We start from the raw sequence: 17,751 nt of genomic DNA, 5'->3' as shown, positions 1-17,751 counted from the left end.
TATAGAACTTGTTTTAGGGTTAGAATGTTATTAGGGTTAGGATTAGGGAATACTGCACATTTATGATAGCATTTTTATAGTGTTGAATGAAGCAAAATGAAAACACTATGTCTGTTGCATTATCACCTAGATAATAAAGCTATGATTTTTCAAAAGAAGAATAAGCAACATAAAATTTAGGATATACCTGTCTCAAAAAGTGGGAAGGCAGGGTGATGGAATAGGAGAGTTAGGATTTTAATCTTATAACTTTTAACTTGCCTGTAACTGCCTTAATATCACTCATCACTTTTTTCAGAGGAACATTTCCATCAGCTGTAATACAAAGCATAAAAATTCAGACAATGACACAGAACTTAGAAAAATTGTGACCCAGACCGCAGTGAAAGTCTATATATTCTACTAAATTATTTGTGTTCACCTTAAATTTATATTTCCTGTTGAATGCTTGATTCATTATTAGTAAGAAGAACAACAGTGTTTGTCCCTTGTCCTTCTAACACAGTGTCTGACTATGACAAATGTATTATTTAGTTCTTAGGTCTTCAGATGCTTTCTTACAAGCATCGTAAAAATGCCATTTATAAAGAGTCAGGGTTTTTGTTTGTTTTTTTGGTGAACCTTATATCTGGCACTGATCCTAAGGTAGGGGCTTTGAATCTTTCATCTATTCTCAATCAGCTTTCCTTTAATGTTTTCAACTTATTTATCTATCTCTAAATGGTGATGACATGTGGTTGTTAGATACTTGAAGAAATATTAAGGATGTTCCACTACTCCCCATTATGGATATCTTTCTCTCAGTCATTTCTGGCTCTCTCTGTTATTCATTCATTCATTAATCCCTGCTCCCAAGTTTGTTTCTCCCAGCCATTCTCTGAGCTGATAAAACCATTGTGAATATCCCCTCAAAATTACTGATAGTTGAGCAGGATGACAATTTCAGATGAATAAAAATGACAAAAGATAGGATTTCTTCTTAGTTTAAGACTAGTTCTTCAAATTCTTAAAAATTTCTTTAACTCCTCAAATCAGTCTAGTTTTAGAAATTCAATGCTTACCATCAATAGGCTGCTTTTCCACTACACTTTTAAGTTCCTTATTTCTGAGCTTGATCCTCATGCTCCCCAGAACTGGATTCAGATTATTGACATCAACTTTTCCACCTTAGGAAAAAGACATAAATGTGCAAAAAACTCAATAAAGATACAATAAGAAAAATACTTCTTGTCCTGATGAGTTAAACCAGCTCTCAGCTCTCAATATATCTGGCTGCTGGTAAGAGTGTTAACTAGAATTACTTTATTGGCAAGTGGTTTGGCAATAACCATCACAATTCTTTAAAATGTTCATAACTCTTATCCCACTAATTTCACTTTTAGAAATACAGAAAAAGCTCATGTCAAAGGGGACAGGTAAATGTTTATTATAATCTTACTCATAATAAGTGGAAAAAGAAAAAAGTACCCTGAATTTAAATATCTAAAGACAAGAGATATTGTGAAGTAAACCATTGTATTTTCATTCCACAGAAAGTTACATAGCTATAGGTGTTACAAAAAATGGGTATCACAGGAAAAAAATGCTTTTTAAATAGGGTGTAATTATATCAAACAATCATTTAACTTATATGAATTAAAATCACATGCCCAGTATAAATGAACAATGAAATAATTCACATGATTCTCCCTGACATTCCAGGAGCCACAAGCACTTAAGTAGAGAAAACTCCAGATGAACATCAATTTACTGTTCCATCAGATGGACTAAATTCCACTAAGCCTATCATACTGTGAGCATCTTCACTCAGTGAGATTCTAGTATGAGATATATTTTTGTACATTATGGCTCTTAGGCAAGCCAGCTACTTCAGCTAATTGCTTTACTGTAGGAATAACAATCTATTCCATATCATTGGAAGAAAAAGTGACTATACCAGACTTATCAAGACTAGAATGTTGGTTTCTTTTATGGAGTCTTCCAATGAGATTTTAGAGCAATTTTGACTATATGAAATTTTTGCTATTTTAACATTAAAGGGCTTCAAAATACAAAGAGTGGCAATGATTCAGCAGTAGCAATATGAGTGATGAGTTTTTCTTTAATTTTTATATTTACTGGGAATGACACCTTTTATACTGAAAAAAGAAAGGAAAACTAATAGATCATAGCTGTGCATTGTGATGGTTATTTTCAGCACTATGAAAACTAAAACTCCAACTTGACCTACTCAAGAGTACACAAAAAGAGAACTGTGGAGATACTTAGGACTGGTTCCTTTGAATCTGACCTTGGGATCAAGTCTACACAGCATACACTCAAACAAAACAAAACAAAACTATAGCGTCAACATTTAAAAGGGCTGGCAGAGGAATCATGATCCAATGACTAGGAAAAAGTAAATACAAAGATTGAGAATCTCAGTTTTGTGTACTTTCTCCTTACATTTATTACCCACCTTTAAAAGACTTCAAAGCTGCTAGCAGTCTATTCTGAAAAACTTTCTTATCACCTGTAAGAAAAGGCATAGTTCAGGACAGAGAATGACTCACAGATAGAACTTAAGGATCAGACTTTCCTCTTTGTGACTGACTTTATAAATCTACCCATATTTACCTTCAAATTATGATGAAGCTAAGCAATGAGAAAAGGTGGCATTATGGTATAGAGTGGTAGTCTGGTGTAAAGGTTAAGAGTCCGGGTTCAGATTCTTGCTCTGCTACTGACTAACGTTGTGACCTTAGGCAAATAACTTACCCTTTCTATGCCTCAGGTTTCTCCACTGTAAAATAGGGATAAGGTGTCATCATTGTGTGTGGTGAGGACAGAACTTGGCTCATCATAATCAATTCTGGTATTATTAATAGATCTACTTACTCTTTCACATCCACAGCAACTACCAGTTTATATGCTACAGAGCTAAAACTCACCATCTTTTCCTATTCTATTTTAAATTCTTTTCATTCCTTTTTCCTATCACATTTCTATTCTGTTTTCTTTACTTCTTCCAGTTCAAGTTTGACATGTCAGTGGCCTAATGAGTAACAGCAGGAATTTGCTTCATCCTATTTTCTCTTTTTCAATAGCACTTTCTTCTCTAAAAGCAGGTGGTTATTCCTCTGTGTTCTGCATCTCGATTCACTTCCTGCAGGTGTTCTCTTGTTTCTTGAGAGAGGAATCATAAACGCAGGAAGGCCTCTGCCAGAAAATGTCTTCGCTAAATAAAGAGAACTCTGTCCTGCAGAAATTTGAGTTTTTATATCTTCCAAACTTTTGCATAATTAACCAATCCTCTGAGAAACAGGAGAAAACCTAAAACCAGAAACACCCACCAGAGACAATTCTGACCATCAAAATATCCAGGGAAATAGGTGGAAAACCTGACAACAAGGATCTGCTTGATTAGAGAGAGGCCAAATCCTGAAATGGCCTCATACTTTCCTGCAGTTGAAGTGGCCAGGAAAGCAGACAGGAAATACCCAATCTAGTTTTAAAGAAGAATGCCATAAAAAAGTTCACATGAAAATCCTGTTGTTGCCTAAACTAAGTTGGTCAGCATTATCGAAGTCATCCTGACCCACAAAATACTCATCTCTTCCAGAAACTGAAGGGATAGTAGTTTCATGCTTGATTCTCTTGCCTTCATCATAACTGGGTAGTGTTGTTCAGTTCAGTCACTCAGTCGTGTCCAACTCATTGCGACCCCATGAACCGCGGCACGCCAGGCCTCCCCATCCATCACCAACTCCCAGAGTCCACTGAAACCCATGTTCATTGAGTCGATGATGCCATCTAACCATCTCATCCTCTGTCGTCCCCTTCTCCTCCTGTCCCCAATCTTTCCCAACATCAGGGTCTTTTCCAATGAGTCAGCTCTTTGCATCAGGTGGCCAAAGTATTGGAGTTTCAGCTTCAGCATCAGTCCTTCCAGTGAATATTCAGGACTGATCTCCTTTAGGATGGACTGGTTGGATCTCCTTGCAGTCCAAGGGACTCTCAAGAGTCTTCTCCAACACCACTGTTCAAAAGCATCAATTCTTCGGTGCTCAGCTTTCTTTATAGTCCAACTCTCACATCCATACATGCCCACTGGAAAAACCATAGCCTTGACTAGAGGGACCTTTGTTGGCAAAGTAACGTCTCTGCTTTCTAATGTGCTGTCTAGCCAGGTAATATAATAACACGGAGGCTTTGCAAACTCAGACTCATCTTTGTACTCAAAGTATTCTGCATTCTCTGCAGAGATGCTGCTTTGAGGTGGAAGACTGTAACCTGCAGCCTGTTCAGGTTTCTTCAGGCTCTTCTTCATGATGCAGCTGCTGGTACTGGATGCTACAAAGCTCAGGCTTGAAGATGTTGTTAACTTCTGAACTGATATAATAATACAGAAAACTCTAATTTCTTGGCAGCTGGTACAAGATTTACTTACAGGGATACATAGAACTTTGCTGAGAAGATGCTTTGTCGAGCAGCTATCAGAAAGATGTTGAGCTTTTGTACTTAAAGGAAAAAAAAACTTTCTTCTGAGGGCTTTTTTGATGCTTACTGAGAGAGACAAAATGTAAATTCCACTCCTTCCTCCCCTTTTTCAAAATCATCAGTAACATCTTACCTCCTCAACACTGATTTTTTGGAAGAGGATTCTTTTGACAGTTGATCTCTGTCCTTGAGTTCGCATAGAGAAATAGAGACACTGTTCATAAGAAAGCAAGAGCTGTAGGGTGGGGGCAGGTAAATATGAACACATGACACTTTAAAGTATAAACATCATAAATAGAACCATAAAACTCAATGCTTTGGGGGTCACAGTAACCCAAATGCAGCTCACCATCAATTGGCAGTAATTTTAGCAGTTCCAGACATTCCTTATCATTGACTTCTATCCCCATGTCTCCAAGAACATTTTTCAGATCACTGGCATTAATCTTTTCTCCTTTGAAAAGACAGAGTGTTTATAGGTGAAAACTTTAGAAATTTTATTCAATGTTTTAAAGAGGTTCACTAGAACATGATATTAGCCTATGTTGCATGTATCTTTAGATACATTTATAATACTTTATGTGGCATCATTTCCAATCTGATTAAAAAGCAGAGGCAAAACAGGATATGGAAATTCAGTGTATCAATAGAAGTCAAAGTAAGTTTGCTCTTATAATATTGAGATAGTGAGGGCTCTCTTAAAGTTGGGAATAATATGCAGAATGAAATCTAGTTATCAGATTGGATAATGAATTGCCAAAAGAAATAATTATGAGAGGAGATATTATACGGACTTATGTAACTGTTCACACATACACATACAAAAATATATTATCTTGCACTTTCCAAGGCTTTGCCTTATTTTTTCACATGCTTACCTAAAATTTAACTATTCACATGTAGGCAAAGACAGACCTATATAGTATCTCTACCATAGATAGAACTTGTTATGAGAACAAAGTCTGTGGTTTCATTTTAATACATAGATAACCAGAGATTGAGTGGATTTTTTCAGGTAGAAATCTTTAATGATAATTGGGTAAATGTCAAAATTACTATGAACAATAGACTACTAGACAAGAGCATCTAAAATATGACTTATTATAAAGCATTATGATTTCAGTGTCATAGAAACTCACCAGTAAAGTCTTTCATACTCAGTGTCACATTTTTTAGATCAACTTTCCCATCCACTGTAAGACACAAAGCAGTCATATATAACAATGAGACTGTTCCTTATGCTTTCTCAACCTGTGATTCCTGCCCTCAGCTAGAATGTTGATATCATCTTACATTTTAGTTCTATTCTATTACATTTTATATAATAAATAGTTACTTAGACATAAAAAATTGTTTTAGTCCTTTCCTCTACTTTGTTTCATGCGTCCCACTATTTCCTCCAGTGTTCACACTTTTATTCTTTATGTATAAGTCTTTTTTAAATCCTACTTATAAATTCCTCTTTGTTCCCAATGTTATAAAATTTTACAAGTAGTTTTTAGGAATAAGTTGAAAAAATTTTAATCCTGTTTAACATTCAATGGCCCCTTTCAATTTAGGACTGTAAGAAAGAATATGAAGAAATGAAATGATAATGTATGAGTAATTCTAGAGGAACATAGTGTGTAAACAAGACAATAAATTGGGAAGGGGGATTAACAAAATTAAAATAGTCCAAGAATCTTGCACTGTCTTGAATGAGGATAAAAGCCCAATACAAAATTGGAGTAAGATAAATTAAGGATGTATATTGTAATCTCCGAAATAATCTTTAAAAAGTCCAAACTAATAAGAAAAATAATAGAAACCCAAAAGCAAAGCAAGGATGGAAGAAAACAGAATGTTGAACAGGTACAAATAAAGGCATTGAGTAAAAGTAGATTTAAACACAAATATGTTAGTAATATCATAACTGCTATTAGTAATACAAAAATAAAAACAACAGATTCATATTGCTAATATTTCGTTTAGGATTTTTGCACATTTGTTTATGAGAGAGACTGGCTACTGATCTTCCTTTTTTTGTGTTTTCTTCATCAAGTTTGGGTATCAAGATTAAGATAGTTTCATAAATCAAACCAGAAGTGTTTCTGCTTTCTGTGTTCTTTGAACAGTTGATAAAGAAGGTTACTATATCTTATTTACATGTTAGGAAAAATTAATCAAGGAAGTGATCTAACCATCTAAAACTTAAGAATTTAAAATATCTGAAATATAAGGATTTAGAGAAGTTGAAAGTAAGAGGATGGGTAGATATAGACCAAACAAATACTAAGCAAAAACAAAGTAGTGGGGTTATATTGACACCAAACAACATGGTCACAAACACAAAAAACTGCAAAATTAGAAGGAGAAAAAGAAAAATTCTAAATTATGGTTGGATATTTTAATATATTTCAATGAGTAGTTAATAAAATAAGCAGAAAAAAAGCATTAAGACTACAGGAAATTTGAACTACAAATTTAACAAACTTGATTTAATGCACATATAGACAACACTGTACCCAATAATTTCAGAATGCATATTTCCTTTCACATAAGGGAGCATTTACAAAAATGATCATATATTGCATTGTAAAGCCAAATATCAATAATTTTAAAAGTAATGAGGGGCTTTCCTAGTGATCCAGTAGCTAAGATTCTATGGTCCCAATGCAGGAGGCCTGGGTTTGACCCTTGGTCATGAAACTAGACCCCACATGACGCAACTAAGAGTTTCCATACCTCAACTAAAGATCCTGCACGCCTCAACGAAAATCGAAGATTCTACATGCCTCAAGTAAGAACTGGCACAGCCAAATAAATAAATCTTTAAAAACAAAAGTATTTTGCCTATATTCTCTAGGAGTTTCCATGGGGTACCATTTTATGCCAGTCAGAATGGCTGCGATCCAAAAGTCTACAAGCAATAAATGCTGGAGAGGGTGTGGAGAAAAGGGAACCCTCTTACACTGTTGGTGGGAATGCAAACTAGTACAGCCACTATGGAGAACAGTGTGGAGATTCCTTAAAAAACTGGAAATAGAACTGCCTTATGATCCAGCAATCCCACTGCTGGGCATACACACTGAGGAAACCAGAAGGGAAAGAGACACGTGTACCCCAATGTTCATCGCAGCACTGTTTATAATAGCCAGGACATGGAAGCAACCTAGATGTCCATCAGCAGATGAATGGATAAGAAAGCTGTGGTACATATACACAATGGAGTATTACTCAGCCATTAAAAAGAAAACATTTGAATCAGTTCTAATGAGGTGGATGAAACTGGAGCCTATTATACAGAGTGAAGTAAGCCAGAAGGAAAAACACCAATACAGTATACTAACGCGTATATATGGAATTTAGAAAGATGGTAACAATAACCCTGTATATGAGACAGCAAAAGAGACACTGATGTATAGAACAGTCTTTTGGACTCTGTGGGAGAGGGAGAGGGTGGGATGATTTGGGAGAATGGCATTGAAACATGTATAATATCATATATGAAACGAGTCGCCAGTCCAGGTTCGATGCACGATACTGGATGCTTGGGGCTGGTGCACTGGGACGACCCAGAGGGATGGTATGGGGAGGGAGGAGGGAGGAGGGTTCAGGATGGGGAACACATGTATACCTGTGGTGGATTCATTTTGATATATGGCAAAACCAATACAATATTGTAAAGTTAAAAAATAAAAAAAAATTCAAAACCCCCCCAAAAATAAAATAAAATTAAAAAACCCACAAAAGTAATGACAATAAATGGTCCAAAATAACATTAAGAAAACAGTTCCATCTATAGTAACATCAAAAGAACAAATCACCTATCACTGAGGAATAAATTTACAAAAAAAAGGGACAAAACTCATACTTCAAACACTATAAAACATTATTGCAAGAAATTGATTGACTTAAATAAATGGAAAGATATCCCATGATCATGGATCAGAACACTTAATATTGAAATGATGGTAATATTCTCTGTGACTATCCCCTACCCTCTCTCACATGCTGAATTGATCTAGAAACACAAGAACATTTTTATCAAATCTTAGCTGGCATTTTTGCCAAATTTTACGAGCCAATCTTAAAATTCAAATGTAAATGCAAGGTATCTTGAATAGCCAAAACAATCTCAGAGAAAAGAACAAAGTTGGAAGACGTACACTTTCCAATTTCAAACCTTATTAAAAAGTGATAGTAATCAATGTAGTGAAGTACCAGCAAAAGGCTAGATATATGGATCAATGGAGAGGAACTGAGAGTTCAGAAATAAATCACTGTATTCACTGTTAACTGATTTTTGACAAGGGTATCATGACAGTTCAATGAAGAAGAGGAGACTTTTCAACAAATGGTGCTGAGACAACTATACATCCACATGCAAAAGACTGAAGTTAGATCCCTTCTTCATACCATATACAGAAATAATGTATCATAGACTCAAAATTAAGAGCTAAAACTATAAAACCTTTAGAAAGAAATATAAAAATAAATCATTTTTATTGTGGATTAGGCAAAACATCCTTATATATGACACCAAAAGCATAGGTGACAAAAGAAAAACTAGATAAACTGGACTTCATCAAAGCTAAAAGCATTTGTGCTTCAAAGGACACCATCAAGGAAGTGAGGATCTCACAGAACAGGAGAAAGTATTTGAAAATCATGCGTATGATAAGGGAGTTTTATATAGAATATATAAAGAATCTTATAACTCAATAATAAAAAGACAACCCAATTGAAAAATAGGTAAAGAATCTGAATATATGTTTCTCTAATGGAAATATATGAATAGCCAACAAGTACATGAAGAGATGTGCAACATCATTAGACATAAAATAAATAAAAATTAAAACTACCACTTTACATCACTAGGATGACTATAATAAAAAAGAGAGATAATAACAAGTAGTGACAAGGATGTGAAGAAATGGGAACCCTCACATGTTGCTGATGGAAATGTAAAATGATACAATTACTTTGTAAAATAATTTCAATTCCCCAAAATGTTAAACATAGAGTTATCATATGTTCCAGCATTTCCACTCCTAAGAATATGCCCAATAATAATGAAAACATGTATCCATAAAAATTTACATGAGACTATTCATAGCAGCATTATTCATAATAGCCACAATGTGGAAACAAACCCCAAATGTTCATCGACTTACGAATGAAGAAACAAAAAGTGGTATATCCATATAATGGAAGATTTCTTGGCAACAAAAATGAATGAAGTGGTGATACATGATATAAAATGGACGAGCCTTGAAAACATTATGCTATATGAAAGAAACCAGTCACTTATGATTCTCCAGAACACGTGAAATCTCCAGAACAGGCAAACCGGTAGAGATGAAAAGCAGATTAATGGTTGCTAGAGGCTGAGAAGAAGAGAGTAGGGAATGACTGTTAGTGGGTAAGAGGTTTCCTTTTGGGGTTTGGTAATGTTCCAGGCAAATAGGTGGGGAAACAGTGGAAACAGTAACTGACTTTATTTTTCTGGGTTCCAAAATCACTGCAGACGGTGACTGCAGCCATGAAATTAAGACACTTACTCCTTGGAATGAAAGTTATGACCAACCTAGACAGCATATTGAAAAGCAGAGACATTACTTTGCCAACAAAGGTCCGTCTAGTCAAGGCTATGGTTTTTCCTGTGGTCATGTATGGATGTGAGAGTTGGACTGTGAAGAAGGCTGAACGCCGAAGAATTGATGCTTTTGAACTGTGGTGTTGGAGAAGACTCTTGAGAGTCCCTTGGACTGCAAGGAGATCCAACCAGTCCATCCTAAAGGAAATCAGTCCTGAATATTCACTGGAAGGACTGATGCTGAAGCTGAAACTCCAATACTTTGGCCACCTGAAGCGAAGAGATGACTCATTTGAAAACACGCTGATGCTGGGAAAGATTGAGGGCAGGAGGAGAAGGGGATGACAGAGGATGGCATAATCAACTCAATGGACATGGGTTTCGGTGAACTCTGGGAGTTGGTGATGGACAGGGAGGCCTGGCGTGCTGTGGTTCATGGGGTCACAAAAAGTCAGACACAACTGAGCAACTGAACTGATTGACTGAATGTTCCAGAGTCCAAGCTGGGTTTAGAAAAGGCAGAGGACCCAGAGATCAAATTGTTAACATTCGCTGGATCATAGAGAAAGCAAGGGAATTCCAGAAAACTGTCTACTTTTGTTTCATCGACTATACCAAAGCCTTTGACTGTGTGGATCATAACAGTCTGTGGAAAGCTCTTAAAGAGATGGGAATACCAAACCGTCTTACCTGTCTCCTAAGAAGCCTGTATGTGGGTCAAGAAGCAACAGTTAGAGTCTATATGGAACAATTGACTCGTTCGGGATTAAAAAAGGAGTACATTAGGGCTGTCTGCTGTCACCCTGTTTATTTAACCTATATGCTGAGCGCATCATGAGAAATGCTGGGCCGGATGAGTTACAAGCTGGAATTAAGATAGGCAGGAGAAGCATTAACAACCTCAGATATGCAGATGATACCATTCTAATGGCAGAAAGCGAAGAGGAACTAAAAAGCATATTGATGTCGGGTGAAGGAGGAGAGTGAAAGAGCTGGCTTAAAACTAAACATTAAAAAAACTAAGATCATGGCATCCAGCCCCATTACTTCATGGCAAATAGAAGGGGAAAAGGTGTAAGTAGTGATAGATTTCCTCTTCTTGGGCGCTAAAATCACTGCAGATAGTGACTGCAGTCATGAAAGCACAAGATGATTGCTTCTTGGCAGGAACGCTATGGCAAGCCTAGACAGTGTGTTGAAAAGCAGAGCCATTACTCTGCCGACAAAGGTCAGTATGGTTGAGGCTGTGGTCTTCCCAGTGGTCATGTACGGTTGTGAGAGCTGGACCATAAAGAAGGAAGAGCACCAAAGAATTGATACCTTCGAGCTGTAGTGCTGGAGAAGACTCCTGAGAGTCCCTTAGACAGTAAGGAGATCAAGCTACTCAATCTTAAGGGAAATCAACCCTAAAACTCATTGGAAGGACTGAAGCCGAAGCTGAAGCTCCAGTATTTTGGTCACCTGACTGTGAACAGCTGACTCATTGGAAAAGTCCCTGATGCTGGGAAAGACTGAGGGCAGAAGGAGAGATGGCTGAATGGCATCACCGATGCAATGGACATGAACTTGGGCAAACTTTGGGAGATGGTGAGGGACAGGGAGCCTTGGCTGGGGTCACAAAGAGTCGAACATGACAGGATGACTGAACAAAAACAACAACAAAGTTCTAAAATCTATTATGGTGATGGTCACGTAAGTCTATGAATATGCTAAAACCTGTTGAATTGAATACTTCAGATGGGCAAATTGTATGGTATGTAGATTATATACCAATAAAGTTGTTGAAAAATAAAATACAATAAAATGTAAAGGGATTAAAATCACAGAGTAGGTTCTTTGACTACCATGCAATTAACCTAGAAATAAAGCACATGGGAATATCTGAGGGTTGAAAATAAATCACAACAGAACTAAGAAATATCTTAAACTGAATAACTAAAAAATATATCATGTCTCAAAATTCATCCCTAGTTTGGGAAGATCCCCTGGAGGAGAAATGGCAACCCATTCCAGTATTCTTGCCTGGAGAGTCCCATGGAGAGAAGCCTAGCAGGCTACAGTCCATGGGGTCACAAAGAGCTGAACACGACTGAAGTAACAGCACACACACACGAGGGTTGAGAATAAATCACAATAGAACTAAGAAATATTTTAAACTGAATAACTAAAAATATATATATCAGAATTCAAAATACATTAGAAAAGAAAAAAATTAAAAATTAATAAGCTAAGCATGCACCTTAAGTTAGAAAAAGAACAGCAAATGAAATCAAAGAAAATTACAAAGAGCAGAAATTAATGAAACAAAAAGGAATTAAGAATGTAGAGGTTTAACAAAGTGAAAAGTTGGTTGTTTGGAATGACTTTTAATACTTGTTAGACCCTTGGTAAGACTAACCAAGAAAAAAAGAGGAAAGGCATAAATAACCAATATTAGGAATGAGCAAGATTCCCATACTAATCTTGCAAACATTAAAAAGATAGTTATTAAATAATTTTATTTAAATACATTAAAAATTCATATAAAATTGACAAATTCCTAGAAAACCACAGTTTACCAACTGACACAAGAAGAAACAGTCTTTTTAATTGGAAGTTAAAAATTCCAACAACACAAACAACAAATTCAGACTCAAGGTGTCTTCATTGGTTAATCCCACCAAACATTTAAGAATGAAATAATGCCACCTTAAAAAACTCTTTCAGAGAATTCAAACAAGAAAAATCTTCAACATATTTTTTTAACTTTGCTAGTAAAATTTAACGAAGACTGAACAAATAAGGAAAATCTCTTATAAACATGAATGCAAAAATCTTCAATAAAATATTAGCAATCTGAATCCAATAATATATAAATGATAATCCATCATGATTAATATATTCCAGGAATGCAAAGTTTTTTTAATATGCAAAAATCAATCCATGTAGTACCCCAGATTAATATATTTAAGGAGAAATACTATATAATCACTTCAATAAACACTTCATTACATGCAATGATCAGGTGTAGAAAAAATGAATTGGATAAATGTCAACATCCAAAACAAAAATAGGAATAGAAGAGAATTCCTTTAATTTACTAACTGCTACTGCTGCTAAGTCACTTCAGTCATGTCCGACTCTGTGCGACCCCATAGACGGCGGCCCACCAGGCTCCCCCGTCCCTGGGATTCTCCAGGCAAGAACAATGGAGTGGGTTGCCATTTCCTTCTCCAATGCATGAAAGTGAAAAGTGAAAGTGAAGTCGCTCAGTCGTGTCCAACTGTTAGCGACCCCATGGACTGCAGCCCACCAGGCTCCTCCATCCATGGGATTTTCCAGGCAAGAGTACTAGAGTGGGGTGCCAATTTACTAAAGGTTATGTAAATAACCCCAAATCACAAAAAACCTTCAACAAAGTAATATTTGCTGGTGGAATATGGAATTATTTCCCTTTGAGATTAAAAACAAGTTAGCCTTTGTTAGTCCTGGCCACGGTTTGGGGCTGTGAGCAAGAGGAAGCTGCAAGCCCAAGACTACCCTCACCCTGACACATTGCAGTAAAGAACTTCTTAAAGATAAGTCTGAACCCTGAACACAGTCGTGTGAAAGTCTGTGTCCAAACCAGGAGCTGAAATGGCTTTTCTTATATTCTAGAAGGTATGAAGACAAAAGGAGACTCTGATGAAGAAGTTGTTTGAGATGGAGTCAGTCTTTATTGAAAAGAAAGCACAGCAATTCCTTTAGGAACAGAGGTGGACTATGTGAAGACAAATTATCTCCTGAGCTTGTGTTCAACAGCCCAAACATAAAAGGAATTTTGGTTGTGGAGAAAGCTTGATTATTTGAAACATCAGGACTAATCTGGCTGTAAGCTCCTGGAGACTAGTGGAAGCCTTCAATAAGTCCAGGTTTATGGAAAAAGTTTGTGACTGTTTTGTTCTTAGGGTTTATTATGTATGGCTGCCTTATGAAGAAAATACAATTATGTATTTTGAAAATTAAGCCTGTATGTTAGATTCCAGAAGTGACATTTGTATTCTTTTTAGGGAACAGAAAAGCAGAAGCCATCTCTCTTTGTGTCAATTTTCTGCTATGTAAAAAAAAAAATATTGTATCTCTCACTCGCTAGTATCCTTTTATTAGAACTAATTTCATTAAAGTTGCCTTTCTGGGAGGATTTTAGGAAATGTATGTTTAACAGGTGTGCTGTCATTGGATCTCTGTTGAATGGCTTAAAAATGGCTTGGCATTTTTTTCTGACCAGGTTGATGGCTTTTAAAATTTGGAGGCAAGAAGCCCTGACTGCAGGTTATGTACTGCTTCTAAATCCAAAATTGGCCTGATATTTTTTACATTTTTGTAAAATTTTCATTGTCTGATGCCTCATTTGTTCAACCTTTAATATTACCAACCATTAGATAAAGTATCAGGCAACAATTTCCTTGCACTGTGGTGCAGAAAAGTTCTGGGTGATGGCATCAAAAATAAATGCCTAACTCACTTGTTTTTTAATTTATTTCTTTGCCACCTAAATGTCTGCTTAAAGATGGGATCTCAAGCTGACTTAGATTCTTTTAGTTGATAGGTCTTTCTCTCTCTCTTTTTTTTAATCTCAGTTTTATTTATTTATTTTACTTTACAATATCGTATTGGTTTTGCCATACATTGACATGAATCCGACAGGTCTCTTAAAAGGCATCTAGCTCACCCTCCTCAATTCTATACTTGAAGAGGCAAGTCCCCAGGGAAACTGAAAGGCTTTTGCCCATACTCACACTGTAAGCTAGGTAGGGCAGAACTGAGACTCTACCTCTCTCCCCTACCTTATACTACATGAATTCATACTCTGTTCTGAGATCCATGTTATTTGACTGTAGAAAGTTGGCACTATAGCAAGAAAAGATAGTACTGATGGTATTTTCAAATATGCTGTTGAAAAATTTGATATTCATATGGGAAAGAAAAGAAACTTAACCCCTACGGCATCCCATATACAAAAATCATGTCCAGGTGGATTGTTAGTTAAATTTGAGATGCAAAACAAAGGAATTTTTAAAAGATAATGTGGGACAATACTTTAATGACCTTAGGATAGGAAAAGATTTATATGGTATAAAAGATACTAACCATCAGGGAAAAGATTGATATATTTGACTACATTTAAATTAAGAATTTCTGTTCACTGGAAGACACCATTAAAAGAATGAAAAAGCAAGCCAAAGAGACAGTTATTTGCATTGCAAATTAGCCTCAAATTGCCTATACAGAGAATATATAAAGAACTTCCACAGTTCAATAAGAAAAAAATCACAGTAGAAAGACAGGCAATATAATTGAAAAGGCAGTCCACAAAAGAGGCTACACAAATAATTAATAGATATATAAAAAGGTCTCAATCTCATTACTAATCAGAAAAATATAAACTTAACCTTCAGTTAAGTTACCCCAATACTCACTAAAAAGAAGCCAGTGATAAAATGTTCCTTGCTATGTGATTCCATTCATATGAAGTTCAAAATATGGGTGAACTATAAAATTTGAGATGCATATTTATGTGGTAAAATATGAATAAAACTGAAGTAGTGATTACCATAAGGATCATGGTGGTGATTAAATTGAGTGGGCAGTGTTGGGAAAGAGAACACGGTGGATTTTAGATGTTGGTGGAGAGTATACAGCTGTTTGTTTTATAACCATTAGTTACACAGGAAATTCATGTTTTACACACTTTTCTCTATGTATTATATATTTCTCTATGTACTAGGAAAAGGAAAGACATTACTCCAAATCCTATCTCCCATAGAAATAATCACTGGTCATTCCACAGACTCTCATCTATGAAGTTGCACAGGTAAGATAGATATAGAGAATTATTTTCAAAAAGTACTATATATATGGTTTTAAAAATAAGAATCTTCAATTTCTAATAAATATACCTCAGTACAAGAGATATTTATGAAGATGTCCAGTTAATTTTAAAAGAATATGAAAAACAGAGGTGAAGCCATATTTTCAAACTTAATCTTTCAATTTTAAAAACTATCACCTGATTTCCTGCTATGAAAAGCATTTTCTCACTTCCTCCCATTTCCCCCCTCACTTTCATGTTTTTATTAGTTATGTTATCATTGTTACACTGACACATATAAACATGTTATTTTGTATCTATCATCCCCACAATTGTCTAGTACTTGCTCTGTATTCAAACAGATTTACAGGTCACCACCAGTCTTTTCACTATTGTTTCCTTTTGCTCAATTTTAAGTTATTTCTTAACTATATTTCATCATCTTTTTTTCAAGACGTGCTGAATTCATTTAGTTTTTCCCATATTATTAAAAGTTGGAATTTTATATTTATATATAAAATTTTTATGTATATTTGGATGACATCATAGTTGTACATAATACTCTTTGTCACGCTTTTTCACCTTTGTAGATACTCTGACATTCTTTTCTGGAGTTGAATGTTGCTTTGGAAACCCATCACTTCCTCTCCTCATCTGTTACCTGCTTTCTATCATCTGTGCATCTGAAAAATTCTCATTTTTCCTTAAAGTTCAGTAAGCAAACTAGAAAATATTTCACGGTAGGGCACTCTGGATCACCATTTTCTGGAGCCTGGTGTGACATTTTTGATCTGCATTCGTTCCTTCATTTTACAGAAATTTTCTTTTTTAAAAACTATCATTGATTAAAAAGTTTTAATTGTTATACTCTCTTCTAAAGATATTTGATATTCTTATGGTGGATGCCTTTGTGAATCATCCATATCTACTAGATTTTTGATGATTTTAATCTTTTTTCTCTGTATTTACTGTACCAAGTCTGCTCACACTGTAATATGATTTTTAGTGCTTTATATTTTTAAATTTTTATGTTTATAATTTACTTAATAATTCTATAATGACTTTTTGTACTTATTCTTTTTTTAGTTTTGCAATTTACCTTTTTAATATTTATATGTATTGGTACCATCTCATTTTTGAGCTTTAGTTTTATTGAACCCATTAAAGTTGTCCTATAATATGAATTAATTGTCAACAACCTCTTTTTCATTGTTCCTTAGGTTATATTTTCTACTTGATGGATTATTTGTCTTTTGCACGCTATCTTCCTTCATCCTATCTTCTTACCTTCCCTTTTCACTTTTCTGTTTTTCTTCACTGTGTTAATGCTAGAATTGTCACCATATCCTTTTTTTTTTTCCCAATCTTGCATATGCTTCAGCAACTCTGTCCAGATCTTCATTTTATTCTCAGGATTTAATATATCTTTTAATAGCCCTTTCTACAGCATCTGAGACTAGTTTGCTTTCTTCAGTGAGATGGCATTTGAAGAAAATTGTTCTACCCACTTTTATTGTAATCTAAGGGTAGAGTGAGGTATGTCATGTGGTTTTATACTTGAGCCCTGCTCTCGTATCTGAACTTTGTTTAAATGTCCCAACAGGGGTCATTGCTCTGAGACCCTGGTAAAGACATTTCACCAAACCCCAGATCTGCCTATGGGATGGTATTCTTGGGCTTCAGATGAGACCCCCAATTCAGCCTAGAGCTCTGAAGCTTTTACTTCTATCAATGAGTGATTCCAATCATTCATTTTCTCTGTTGTAGCCATTTCTCCCCAACAACTGTTTCTTCTTCTTCCTCATAAATGGAGAGAGAAAAAAGTTATGTACCCAGTTTTCTTCATCCCAGATCTGGGCATTTT

At 35.5% G+C, this 17,751-nt stretch overlaps 1 protein-coding gene across 1 annotated transcript in view; it reads right to left on the bottom strand.

Annotated features, from left to right (window-relative positions):
* Positions 1-213: 213 nt before the first annotated feature.
* Positions 214-17,751, bottom strand: part of LOC112442576 (uncharacterized) — a 60,274-nt gene continuing 42,736 nt past the window's right edge. The window contains exons 21-25 of the mRNA XM_024980571.2: positions 5,619-5,672; positions 4,829-4,933; positions 2,459-2,512; positions 1,062-1,166; positions 214-315 (exon numbers count right to left, since the gene is read on the bottom strand). Of these exons, the coding sequence (XP_024836339.2) occupies positions 230-315; positions 1,062-1,166; positions 2,459-2,512; positions 4,829-4,933; positions 5,619-5,672 (404 nt within the window). The 3' untranslated portion in view covers positions 214-229. The remainder of the gene's footprint in view (positions 316-1,061; positions 1,167-2,458; positions 2,513-4,828; positions 4,934-5,618; positions 5,673-17,751) is intronic.

The sequence above is a fragment of the Bos taurus genome, chromosome 19 (genome assembly GCF_002263795.3).
Source record: "Bos taurus isolate L1 Dominette 01449 registration number 42190680 breed Hereford chromosome 19, ARS-UCD2.0, whole genome shotgun sequence".
NCBI classification, from domain to species: domain Eukaryota; kingdom Metazoa; phylum Chordata; class Mammalia; order Artiodactyla; family Bovidae; genus Bos; species Bos taurus.
This window is presented reverse-complemented; position numbering and strand designations above follow the sequence as displayed.